General features: G+C 51.1%; 1 protein-coding gene across 1 annotated transcript; it reads left to right on the top strand.

Moving 5' to 3' along the window:
- The first annotated feature begins 422 nt into the window (after positions 1-422).
- MED10 (mediator complex subunit 10) lies at positions 423-8,516 on the top strand. The gene is made up of 4 exons (XM_082651675.1): positions 423-608; positions 1,736-1,819; positions 5,551-5,653; positions 7,859-8,516. Exons 1-4 carry the CDS (start codon positions 487-489, stop codon positions 7,955-7,957), a joined length of 408 nt encoding a protein of 135 aa, XP_082507801.1. The 5' UTR covers positions 423-486; the 3' UTR covers positions 7,958-8,516.
- The last annotated feature ends 3,930 nt before the right edge of the window (positions 8,517-12,446 follow it).

Below are 12,446 nucleotides of genomic sequence, written 5' to 3'. Positions count from 1 at the left end.
TACCGGCGTCATCTCCTCTAACTAACCTCATGTAGCTGTCGGGTCTCATTATCCTGATTTTATGGAAGGGCTCAGAGGCTCGGGAACTTGCCTAGGGCCAGTGAAGGCAGAGCCGGATCCCACAGGTCCCCATCGCGGGCTCTTTGTGGCCCTCAGAGCACGCGTGCGAGTCCCGAGGACCAACACCAGACGTGCCCCGCTCACCTGGGCCGCTTAGGGCTACTGGGGCCAGGCTGAGCTGACGTCCGCCTCGCCCCACGCTCAAACCCCGCCTCCAATCCAGGCCCCGCCCCAGACACCGCCTCAGGGTCCATACCACGCCCCGGTGGCCCGCCCCGCCCCGCGCCGCCCCGCGTCGCCCCGCCCCACCATCCAGGCCCCCCCCCACTCCCCGCCCCCAGAGGAAACGGAAGTGGTGACGGGCCCCGGCGGAAGCCAGAGGCGCCGGGGCAGGAGCTAGCCCGCGGCGGTGCCGACGGTTGGGCGATGGCCGAGAAGTTCGACCACCTGGAGGAGCACCTGGAGAAGTTTGTGGAGAACATCCGGCAGCTCGGCATCATCGTCAGCGACTTCCAGCCCAGCAGCCAGGCCGGGCTCAACCAGAAGCTGTGAGTGGCGGCCGAGTCCGCCGGCGTGTCCCCGGCGCCAGCGGGGTGGCGTCTGTCTGCCTGGAAGCCGGGATGGGGAGCCTGGAGCCGGCTGAGAGCCGCCTCCTCTCCCCGCCTTGCTCGGGGCCGGGCCCTCCCGGGCCCTCCCGGTCCAGGCTGTGCGCAGGCGGGCTGGCCGCTGCCGCCTGTTGCAGGCCCGCCTCCTTCCCGCTTTGCCGCGCTGGGACCTTGTCTTGGGGCCGCGTTTGGACGTTATCAGTCTCTGTTTCTGGGGCTATCAGGGGGAGGCGTGCTTCTGAATCTGAGTCTTGCCCTACGCACGTAGGACTCTCTCCCCTTCGGCCGGGGGTTACGCCCCTGCCCCCCGAAGGGAGGCGGGCTTCACGCGGCAGTGCGGTGAAATGGGCCCCGGGAAGGTGAGGGCTCAGAAACCGCTTGATGCCTAGGCCCGAAGGGAGGAATCGGATGATGGTGGGCGGTGGTGGGTTGCGACGGGCCACAGAACGTTTATGAAGTGATTTTGGGGGCAGCAGCCTTGTGCTGGCCGGGTGAACAAAAGGCAGATACAAATCGGATGCTCCGGAGAAGGGCTCACAGCTGTACGGAGGGCACAAGCACCAACCTGTTTGCAAGCCCGCCTTGCGTACCCGGTGCTGCGGGACCAGCCGGCTGATCTAGGAAGGCTCCCGCGGGGAGCTGAAGTTAGACTAGGCAGCCGCGGCTTGCTTTCCCTCAGGCTTTGAGGATGGATGCTTGAACTGGAGTCGCCCACCGCGGGCGTTGTCTGACACCGCACACAAAATCCCCGCCACCTCAGGATGAATGTTTTTGAGAGAAGGCTCGTATTTTTCATCAGATTCTCAAAGGCTCCTGCCCTTATTCCTATTGGTTCTTGCCCCCCAGTATTGGCAATTCCTTGTTTAAAAAGACGATCAGGAGATAGATGAGCATATGATAGAACGCCAAAGCTTTACGGAATTCTGTAGCTAACCAAAGAGCTGAGAGCCACATGTAACCTGTGCTTGTGCAAGGAACACGCGTGTGGATCCCTGGTCGGCCAGATGTGGGTGGTGCTCAGTGCCGTCGTCCCAATTAACCTAACGTCCCATTTTTGCTTTTTCCCTCAGGAATTTTATTGTTACTGGCTTACAGGATATCGATAAATGCAGACAGCAACTTCATGATATTACTGTCCCTTTAGAAGTTTTTGAGTAAGTAGCGTTCTTGATATTCTAATTATTGTTTAGTTTTGCTGTAATCATTTCCTCAACTACCAGTATATAAGTGTCTGCTATGTGGCAGGCATGGTCTGGGTGCTTCGTATATGTTAGGGAAGAAAACAGACAAAAATCCCCACCATCATGGAGCTTATGTTCTAATGGGATTAAACCATTAAAAAAAAAAAAAAAAAAATCTCAGGGACTTACCTGGTGGCGCAGTGGCTGAGAATCCACCTGCCAAGGCAGGGGACATGGGTTCGAGCCCTGGTCCGGGAAGATACCACATGCCGCCGAGCAACCTAAGCCTGTGTGCCACAACTACTGAGCCTGCGCTGTAGAGCCCGTGAGCCACAACTGTTGAGCCTGCGTTCTAGAGCCCGTGCGCCACAACTACTGAGCCTGTGCTCTAGAGCCCACATGCCACAACTACTGAGCCAACATGCCTAGAGCCCATGCTCCGCAACGAGAGAAGCCACCGCAATGAGAACCCCGAGCACCGCAACGAAGAGTAACCCCCGCTCGCCGCAACTAGAGAAAGCCCGCGCGCAGCAACGAAGACCCAATGCAGCCAAAAATAAATAAATTAATTTAAAAAAAAAACTCAGTATTGTATTGTTTAGAAAAAGTTACATGTGAATAAAGGCTTTTTAAATATGTGAAGAACATCCTAGGCTCTTAAAATCTTGCTTATATAAAAGGACAACCACATGAATTCCTTTTTTTTCTTGAGAATGAAAAAGTCTTATGCAGCTATGTTATAAATTAAAAAAAATTAAAGCGAGAAACAACCCGAGAAGTACGAATTTGGTCTGGTATCCCCCAGACTGCCCTGGCAGTGCTGGTTTTAGGAGATGATAATATCTACTGTGTTGAAAAAAAAAGTTCTTAGGCCAGGTATGTTGGTAGGTCTTTTTACCGTTTTCTGTGAGAGAGTTACCTGCACCTGGGTACAGTCCTGGCCTAGAGATGCTTCTAGGAAATAAAGTCTTTAGGTTTTATCCATCCAGGTTGTATCACACTGATTTCACAGGTGAAAGAACCAGTAAGTAACCGTAGTGGCTGTTTAGCTAGTCAGTGTCAGAGCTGAGACTAAAATTCTGGACTTTTTAAAAAAAATTTTATTGAAGTATAGTTGATTTACAGTGTTGTGTTAATTTCTGCTGTACGGCAAAGTGATTCGGCTATACATATATATATTCTTTTCCATTATGGTTTATCACAGGATATTGAATATAGTTCCCTGTGCTACACAGTAGGACCTTGTTGGTCCATCCTATATTAGCGTCTGCTAACCCCAAACTCTCACTCCATCCCTCTCCCACCCCCCTTCCCCTTGGCAACCAAAATCTGTTCTCTATGTCTGTGAGTCTGTTTCTGTTTCATAGATATGTTCATTTGTGTCGTGTTTTAGATTCCACATATAAGTGATAGCTTTTGATATTCGTCTTTCTGACTTCACTTAGTATGACAGTCTGTAGGTCCATCCATGTTGCTGTAAATGGCATTATTTCATTCTTTTTTATGGCTGAGTAATATTCCATTGTGTATATATACACACACCACATCTTCTTTATCCATTCATCTGTGGATGGACACTTAGGTTGTTTCCGTGTCTTGGCTATTGTAAATAGTGTTGCTGTGAACATAGGGGTGCGTGTATCTTTTTGAATTATAGTTTTGTCTGTGTATATGCCCAGGAGTGGGATTGCTGGATCATATGACAGCTCTAATTTTAGTTTCAAATCCTGGACTTGTGTTGACGAGGGCCAATTCTCTGGGCCAAGCAGCCTCCCTCCCGGAGCTGGCTTGGAACAGCAAGAGTATTCTGGGGCTTTTTGCAGTAAAACTGCAAATGTAAATCACTAGAGTTCCTTGAACAGTAAAAGGAAAAGTTACCTTTTTACATCCCCAAAGGTCAGAGATGAAAGTCCCAGTTACAGCACAGCTCGGCAGCTGGCCACCAAGTCAGGACACACAGGCTGCAGTTTTCCCAGCCTCAGCTCTGTCCTCACCTGCTGGCCGAGGTGTCACATGTTCCCAGGTGGGAGCGAAGGTCTGTCTTGTGCGTGTGTTGCAGCTCTAGACTCCTGCTCGTGAAGTGTGGCAAGGTGGAGGCTGATTTCCTCTCCTTAAGTGTCCTCATTAGAGCCATTCTGGTCACGAGTGTGTGGGATGAGTATATTGACAGATGCCAAGGAACTACTCCTGGCTTCTGAAGTGGAGCAAATGAGAGGAAGACAGATGGGGAAGACCGCTGAAGAGGCGGGGGCAGTGAGGCCTCGGCCAGCACAGCCGGAGCCGGTGGGTGCAGGGACAGCGGAGACCCACGTGGGGACTTGGGATGGGGTGGCCTCTCAGCGCCCAGCAAGCAGCAGATCTGAGCTGTCGGTCAGATCTGGCTTACATCTGTCTACATCAGTCTGTGCCGATGTAGAAGGGTCTCCAGGCCTGTTCTCAGGCACGCCGACTGCATCTGGAGCAGAGACACCAACGTAAACCTCGGCCCTTCTGCCGGGTGCTTGGGGTTGGCGAGTTGGCAGAAGTGGGAGTCAACCCTCGAGTCTTCAAAGAAGAGCCCGATCCAAATGACATCACTGTCAAAAGGGGTTGTTTATTTAGGACATTTGGGCCTGTTGAGGTTTTCTCCCCCCCAGAAATGGATGGATTTTGCTTAGGATTTAACCAGAATGTTGCTTTTTTCATTCCATCGTTTCAAATACATCACAATAAAATGGGATTTCTAGAACTTTTGATTTATTAGTATTTCTCTATCTGTCATAATTAAAAGCCAGTTTTTATGCCATTAACAGCAACCTAACAGTGTGTTTAATCTGAAGTGATAATTTTTTTTAACTGAAGCATAAAAATGCATAAATCAGACTTAGTGTAGTGGTGGTGGTTTTTGTTTCTTTGTAATGAGTAATTCAGTTTAGCTGGGTGACGTGAAGGTCTTCAAGGTGCAGAAGTAGGCAGGTGGCCTTCCGCAGGTAAAATGTGTATATTCATCTAGGCGGTACACTTAATGAAATCTTTGGGATGAGGAAGACATTTTGGGGACACGTGTTGAAAATTTCACAGAACAGTTTTATGCTGCTAAGAAATAATTGGAGAGAATCTGTCTCTGTTAAGTTTAAGTTCCTTAGGTATTTTTAGGAAAGTAGTGTATCATTCCCCCCTCTCTCCAGTCGGTAAACTAATCTCAGGACAGGCGAAGCCAGCGCTCTCGTGCTCGCTGCTCTCCCCTCACCGATCCTGCAGCCCCGAGGCGGCTCTCCAGAGGACGGGGTGGGCCTGCTGGGTTGCATCTCGGTGGGCTCCCTGTACTGCTCAGCCCGGAAGCTCTGGCCCACGCTTAGTTCTCTCTTGTCAAGAGCTGCCTGACCTTACAGGTTGTTGTGAGGATAAAAAGGTGTGGTTGGCCATGAAACCTTTCGAAAAACACAAGTGCTAAACATGTGAACTGGTGTGACTGTGAAGCTTGCTTGGTTTATAAGTGATCGTTAACTTGATTTCATGAGTCATTCATATTATTAGAAGTAATATAAGTGCAAGTCATCTATACTTGTATAACTGAAGGAATCCTAATTCACCTGGTTCCTGGACACAGCTTCTAAACAGGGCCATGTGAGGTTACAGATCGCTACCTTTGTTTTTTCCCCATAAGAAAACCGTGAGAGGAGGTATCAGCCATGAATGTTAATTGACATGTTTCATGTTTCCAGATACATAGATCAAGGTCGAAATCCCCAACTCTATACCAAAGAGTGCCTGGAGAGGGCTCTGGCTAAAAATGAACAAGTTAAAGGCAAGATTGACACAATGAAGGTAAGGTTCTTGTCAACAGAAGATAATGTCAGAACATCAAGGAGTGCTCACAGAGCAAATTTGGCTCATAAGACTTTGTAAAACTTCAGCTACCTGACAACATTACACAGCTGAGATTTCTGAAATGCGTAATAGGTAATAAAATTAAACAGTAGCAAGCCGTGTGGGAGCATAATAAACGTAGCGACGTGGCTAGCCTCCCTTTTACGGAAGTCTGGGTTAATTTTTGTGGTGTTAGTTGTTGTTGGCTAACGTGCTTGTTTCTGTTTTTACGATTTAGTATCTCCAGGTTGCCCTTTGGTGCTTTCTGAGTCCTTCTGTTCGGCCTTTTTCTGTAACTGTGGGTCTTTGGTTTAGAGGATTGCCGAATCTTCCTTGACTTCTCTTTCTCTGGTGGTCGTCTCCAGCTTCAGACTCCAGACCCCTTTGTACCGTATACCCTATTCTCCAGAGACCCTGCTCTTTGTATTTCTTGGTTTTGATGGGATCGAGAAAACTTCATCTTGAACATGGTATATGGAGTGTTTTCTTACCTACGTTGACTCTCGTGTGGCCGGGGGCGGGGTGTGTGTGTGTGTGTGGGGGTTTCCTTTAGGTGGGCGGTGCTACCCCTTCCTGTTGGCCTCATACAGTGAGCCCTCCTGCCTCTCCCCCTGCCGCCAGCAGCGCTGGCCTCATTTGCGTTTCTGGAATTCACCAGCCCGGCTCCTTGTCTCCTTCCTGTCCATTCCCCTGCCGTCTCCTCTGCTGGGACTCCTGCGCGTCCTCTGCCCACTGCCTGTGCTCCCTGGTCAGCGTGTCACCTCCTCCGAGAGGCCTTGCGGACCAGCCTTGGCTGATAAGGATCGGCCCTTCTGTCTCTGTCCTGTGTCCCCTGCTGCAGCCTAAGCTCCAGCATGCAAGGGGCACGAGTGTTGTGTTCCCTCTGCTGCCCAGGGGCACAGGTGCCTGCTCGGTGTCTGCTGTTCGTGGGGACGGCCACGCGGAGGGCGCGCTGGCGAGGCGAGGGGCCGGCACGGAGGTGGTGGCGGGACTGCCGTGACAGGCCCGTCTCCCGCTGCCTGGACTGCAGGGATCTGTGCTGATCCCAGGTGGCCTGCCCTAGAGGTGGCTTTGCTGTGAGGGTTAGTGTGGTGCCCCCGGCCTCATTTCTGCTTTGCCAGCTTGGGATTGAGTTGCTCTTGAACGGAGCATCACCTCTGGGGCACGATAGCGCTTTGGTGGAGAGCCAGCTGGGGTCCTTTGGGCCAGTCTGCGGGCAAGCCGGATGGTCCAGCTCAGGGGACGACAGGCAGAAAGAGCCCCGCCCTTCCCCTTAAGAACAGGGCCGCGGCCGCAGGGCGATGTGCTCCCGGCTGCCCGCGCTCCTGTTCGCCTCCCTGCCTCTGCGCCTTGAGATGGCCTGTCGGCGGTGACACTAGCGACCGTGCTGTTTGTTCAGTTTGCACCCCTTTCTGTTGCCTCTTGGTGTCATTTCCTCTCATGAGATTGTGAACGTCTCACAGTGCAGTTTGTATGCCTGGTGGGTCGAGTGATTAAAGTTGCATGAGTTCTGTCTTAAATGCTTTCTGTAGGGTTGGCATGTAGCCTCCTTTAAGGATGTGTTCCTGACCTACGTAAGGACCATCTCTCTGTTTATATCCACGGTGCTGCCTTTCTGTACAGCTTATAAGAAAGGGTTTTGAGATGCTGGGAGATATTTAGCTGCTTTTAAGATTGGATTAAAACAAACGTTATGCTGATACGAAGGCTCAAGGAGCGTGGTATTTGGAGAAGACAGGTTTCTAGGTGCTCTGAAAGCTTTGATCGAGAGCTGTTTGCACACAATGGGTTTGATGTGGTTTGAATTAATAATTGCTTAATTATTACGTGAAGACTCCTGTTACACTTGCTCTAATCATTTCCACCTGAGTGGCTGGCTCCGTGCGAGAGGGCTCCTTGTCATTTGAGGCAGGAGGGAAGAAGTAGTCTTTGAATGAACATTCCTCTTTCAGGTAGTTCTCCATGTACCTGATGTACTTGCAGCATAGTTGCAAGCAGTTTCCTGCTGCGGTTTGGCAGGTGTGGCGTCCAGGGAGATGAGCAGACAGTGCAGGGAAAGCCCAGTTTCTCTTTTGAGTTTGAGACTCTGGTGGGGCGTCGTCTTTAACTTGGGTGATGGGTCACATGCAAAAATATCTTGACCGTGTATATTTTTCTTCTTAGAAATTTAAAAGCCTGTTGATTCAAGAACTCTCTAAAGTATTTCCTGAGGACATGGCCAAGTACCGGAGCGTCCGGGGGGAAGACCATCCTCCTTCCTAACTCCCTCCTCCGTCTGTCTGAAGGTCCTCCCAGCCCTGCATGAGTGGCCGTGACCTTCAGGCAGCCTTGACTGAGCGGCAGCGATGCTGTTTCCTGGGCCCATCCTCCCGGCACCTTGTCCTCGTCCTGGCCTCTGGGGACGGCAGGGCCTGGAGGGCGTGCGGGGCTGTGCCGCCAGCTGCCCCCTCTCCCTGACGTGCTCTGTTTGGTCCTCTAGCTCTCAGGGGACTGGTGATCACACAACTTTGAGTGCGATGTGTATGATTCTCCGTGGCCAAATAGTCTTGGAAATATTAAATATGATGGGTAAAGTAAAAGTTTAAAAAGATTCTACCTAATAGTTTTCTTTTAATATACTCTTTCTGTTCTTTTTCTTTCTTTCTTTCTTTTATGGTGTCAAAGAAAGCTAAACAAAAAAAACAGAAGGAAAACTTGGTTTAATATAAGTACTTTAAATTCGTTTTGTATTTATATTTTTAAGTATAGTGCATAAAGAATGTGTTCAATGGAACTGTGTTTCCGTAGATTTCAGTTCGTCTAATATAATAAAGTCTTTAAGTACTTATAAGACTTGTTCCATGTAATCATTTCTGTAACGTTTTCATAGTATAGTATCTTGTATCTCGTAAACAATTGTCACTTCCCTAAAGTGTGAGGGATATTGGTGAAGTTTGTTCTGCAGGCATTTAGGCAGGAAAAGCCAAAGTGAAATGCAGGATTCTGATTTCCCCGCGGCCTCTTTCACAGAGGACATTGCGGGTGTATTGACACAGTTCAGGAATGCACCCCCAGCCCGTCCCGGGGCCCTGTGTGTCTGCCTGAGGGGGCTGCCAGATGGCGGGGACAGCTGCGCCTTCGGAGTCTGCAGGGCTGGGCGGGCCTTGGGAGGTTGCGTGGCTGGTGAACTTGGGCAGTGCTGTCGCCGCACCTGCGGGCTGACTTTGAGCCGCAGGCCCCAGTGTGGTGTTTCTCGAGGGTCACTGCAGACCACGGCATCAGAGTGACCTGGACTCGTTCATCGGAAGGGTGGGTCCAATTCAGACCTGTTGGGTAGAGGCTTTGGGCTGGGGCCCGGGAACCCGTGTTGTTGGTTTCCTGGCCCCAGTGATTCTGGACCCCTTAGAGCCAAGATCCACAGTTAGGGACTTGAGTCTCATCGGTGTGTGACAGTGGGCATGGTGCGGGCTCCGCTGACTGGCCTGTGTCCGGTGAGGCCGCGGGCGTGGCCGAGTGAAGTGAGGGTCAGAGCCCAGCTCGCAGCGTTCTCTGCTGACCCCTTCCCAGGGACGGGGGCTCGTGTGTGCCCTTGCTTCCCAAGGGAGTCTTATATTTGCTAGGAGTTGGGGGCCAGGCCCCTTAGGAAGTTGCTACCTTGTCAGTAGTTCCGCTCTCTCCAAAACACCACCAGAAAAGGATTCCCATCCCGGGCGCGGTTTCCTCTAGATGAGGGCTGCCCCAGCCAGTAGATCCTGGACCCGGAGGTTCCTCTCCTGCGTTGGCTTTCCCGCTTCTGACCGCCCTGTTAGCAGCTGCATGTGGGTGGTAGGGGGCCGGGCTCAAAGCCCTTCCTAACCCCTGTGCCCATGGGACAACTCAGTTGGTCCTCCCCCCAGTCCCCGGAGCTGCAAGAATTGTTACCGTATGACAGAGCCAGAAGTCACAGCTGATGTGCAGGGAGCAGCATGTTACATGCAGCCTGACTGTTCAGAGTGTGTTCTGACCCACTCCATCCCATTGACTCAGTAGAAGACATCCTTTGCAGTTCCAGCAGTGACCCGATTACTCCAGACCATTCCTTGTCCTCTGTCTTAAAACATCGTGCGTGACCCAGACGTGGGCCTTCTCCCCAGCCTTCTCGGAGGGTGTATTTCCATTCCCTCTGCCTGGGTGCCTGGTGGGTCCACAGGTGTCTGTAATTCCCCTCTGGTTTCTGAAACTGGCAGGATGTAGCTGGCAAAGGGCAGCTGTTGTGCACATCCGGGCCTTGAGAATCAGGCAGTTTCCAGCTATTTCTCAGCCTTGAGCAGAACGGCTGCCGTCGATGAGTGGGGGTGCTGATCAAGTAGCCAGTGACGATACAAAGCCCCCCAGCCTGGGGGCCTGCTGAGCCGGGCCCCGCAGGGGCCGGGATTGCCGGAGCCAGTCACTCTGGAATGTCCCTCTGTCTTTTCAGTACAAGTTAGGGTGTGTTGGGGGGAAGCCTTGGGACTCGTCAACAGCCCTTCAGCACATTTGACGTTGCCTCTGCAGTGGAGCCCCCAAAAGATGCTGGGACGTCACGGTACGTTCCCCTAAGTTCAGGGGTTGGTCTCCGTTTTGCACGGGACCTGGCATTAGTATTCATTGCAAGTGCCAACCACTTTCAAGTCCTCTTAGGTGACTGAGCACTCCCCGCTCAGAACGGACATTGTGTGACTCACGTGAAAGGCCTGCAGGCGGCCTTCTTGCAGACTCACGGTGAAGGTGGCGTGTTGAGCGTAACTGCCCACGGCCTTTAGGTTTCACTGGAAGGTCCAAGGCCGCATCCTAGACTCAGACTGTGCACACTTGACCTCACTGCCCCTTCCCTTGGCCCTTTGACCCCTCCTCTCAAGGGCCTCATTTCAGTTAAAAAGCAATGATTGTTGGAGTCATCCTGGTGCAATAGCAACCATTTTGATGGGCTGCTTCTCTTTACGTCACCCCTGCTCATCCATGACGCCTAGTTAGTTGCAAATTCCTCCTCCGATTTTGAAGTCACCCCTGCCTGCACTTCCCCCAAACACTGATCAACCAACCAACCAACCTGAAAGCCCAGTGATTTTCAACGCGCAGCTACATCACTATGGCACCAAGAGGTGGGTCCTGGGGCCTGAGCTTTAAAAGTCACTATTCTCGTTACCGCTGCCCCTGCGGTTAAGAAAATGGAAAAGCAAATACTAAGCCCTGCCTTTATGCAGAAGTAGGATGCCCTTCATCTTTTTGGGTATACGATCATGTGTTCATTACGGAAAACTCCGAAAAATATAGCTAAGAGAGGCACACATACTGCCGTCCTTATTGTTAATATTGTGCCTTTTATCCATCCAGACATTTTTCTACAAACACAAGACACACAAATGAATAGCTAGATGTGAAATTATTCCTGTACACATGAGTTAGTAACGTGCTTTTTTTTTTTTCCAAAGAGTGTACCACGAACATCTAGGCCAGTCAGTGAACTTCCTACATAATAATTTTTAACACTTAGTGTTCCATTAATGTGTAATGTTGTCACTTATGTAGCAGTATGGGTTAAGCACGCTACACACGTTGCTACACAACGTGCTACACACGTTGCCTCAGTCGCCATAGGAAGTCTGTGGGGTAGTTTACAGATGAGAAAGCTGAGGCACAGAGAGGTTGGGTGGCCTGCTCAGGCCACCCAGCTAACAAGGGTGGAGCGGGGCTTACACCTGATTTCTGGAAGTCTGAAATCAAGGTGTAGGCAGGGCCATGCTCTCTGCCAGGGCTCCAGGGCAGGATCCTTCCTGCCTCTTCCAGCTTCTGGAGGCTCCAGCTGTGCCTGGGCTGAAGGCAGCTTCACCCTGGTCTCTGCGTCAGTCATCATGTGGCTGTTTTCTCTGTGTCTCTTGTAATGACATTTATCATTGGACTTAAGGCCACCTGGAAAATCCAGGTTGGTCTCGTCTCATGATTCTTAACTACATCTGCAAGGACTCTTTTTCCAAATAACGTCGAATTTGCAGAGTCTGAGAAACAGATCTTTGGAATCCACTGTTTTGCACCCACTACTCTGCCCTATTAGGCAGGTCTGGCCATCGAGGCCCTGGCCTTGTTGACTCAGGGACTGCCATGTCCATTCTTCCCGATCTGTCCAGGGCCCAGCTGCCACCTCCTGTAAACGTCTGGTTCCTTCTTCCCAGTGGAGACCGGTCATGAATTGAGAGTCGAAGATCCAGGGCTGGCGAAAACACTAAAATCATGTGCGTCCACGTAGAGACAGAAGCAGCATTTGTCTTCTTCCTTGTCATAAGATCCTTTTCTGCTTTTTGAAAGGAAAAAGTTAAATTTTATAAAAAAGGAAAAAGTAGCCAAGCCTTTTGGCTTGGCAGTAAGGAAGAAATATTGTGGGTGACGGTGGAAGTTACAAACCCGAGAAAGTAGGATGCCTTGCAGATGGCCTTGACACACACAGGCACACACAGATGGGAGTGCCTTGTGTGCATGACAAAGGTGTGGGAGCTGCAGAGGTGAGGGGTCTGAGGGAGAGGTTCTTGAAGGGCATCCACGGTCTCTGTGGCCGCGTCGGCACTGGAAGATGCTCACATAGTGCCCCAAGAGAGGAAGGGTGACAGGTGACCCCTGAAGGGACCAAATCTGCACTTCCTCATCCGACAGGGGGCTTCTTACCCCGGTTTGGCGGCTTCTGAGCTGTGAGTGCGGGTTCTCCCTATAGCTCATCACACGTAAGCTCTGGCTAGTCATCCACAGGAACACTTTAAAAAAT

The sequence above is a fragment of the Grampus griseus genome, assembly GCF_964374135.1.
Source record: "Grampus griseus genome assembly, chromosome: 3".
NCBI lineage: Eukaryota > Metazoa > Chordata > Mammalia > Artiodactyla > Delphinidae > Grampus > Grampus griseus.
The sequence above is the reverse complement of the archived record's forward strand: the minus strand, read 5'-3'. Positions and strand labels throughout refer to the sequence as shown.

Bases quoted from the DNA above. Each gene is read 5' to 3' on its own strand.
- MED10 (XM_082651675.1), top strand. From the start codon at position 487: ATGGCCGAGAAGTTCGACCACCTGGAGGAGCACCTGGAGAAGTTTGTG. The intron at 609-1,735 runs GTGAGTGGCGGC...TTTTTCCCTCAG, and splicing joins GCCGGGCTCAACCAGAAGCT to GAATTTTATTGTTACTGGCT. The intron at 5,654-7,858 runs GTAAGGTTCTTG...TTTTCTTCTTAG, and splicing joins GCAAGATTGACACAATGAAG to AAATTTAAAAGCCTGTTGAT.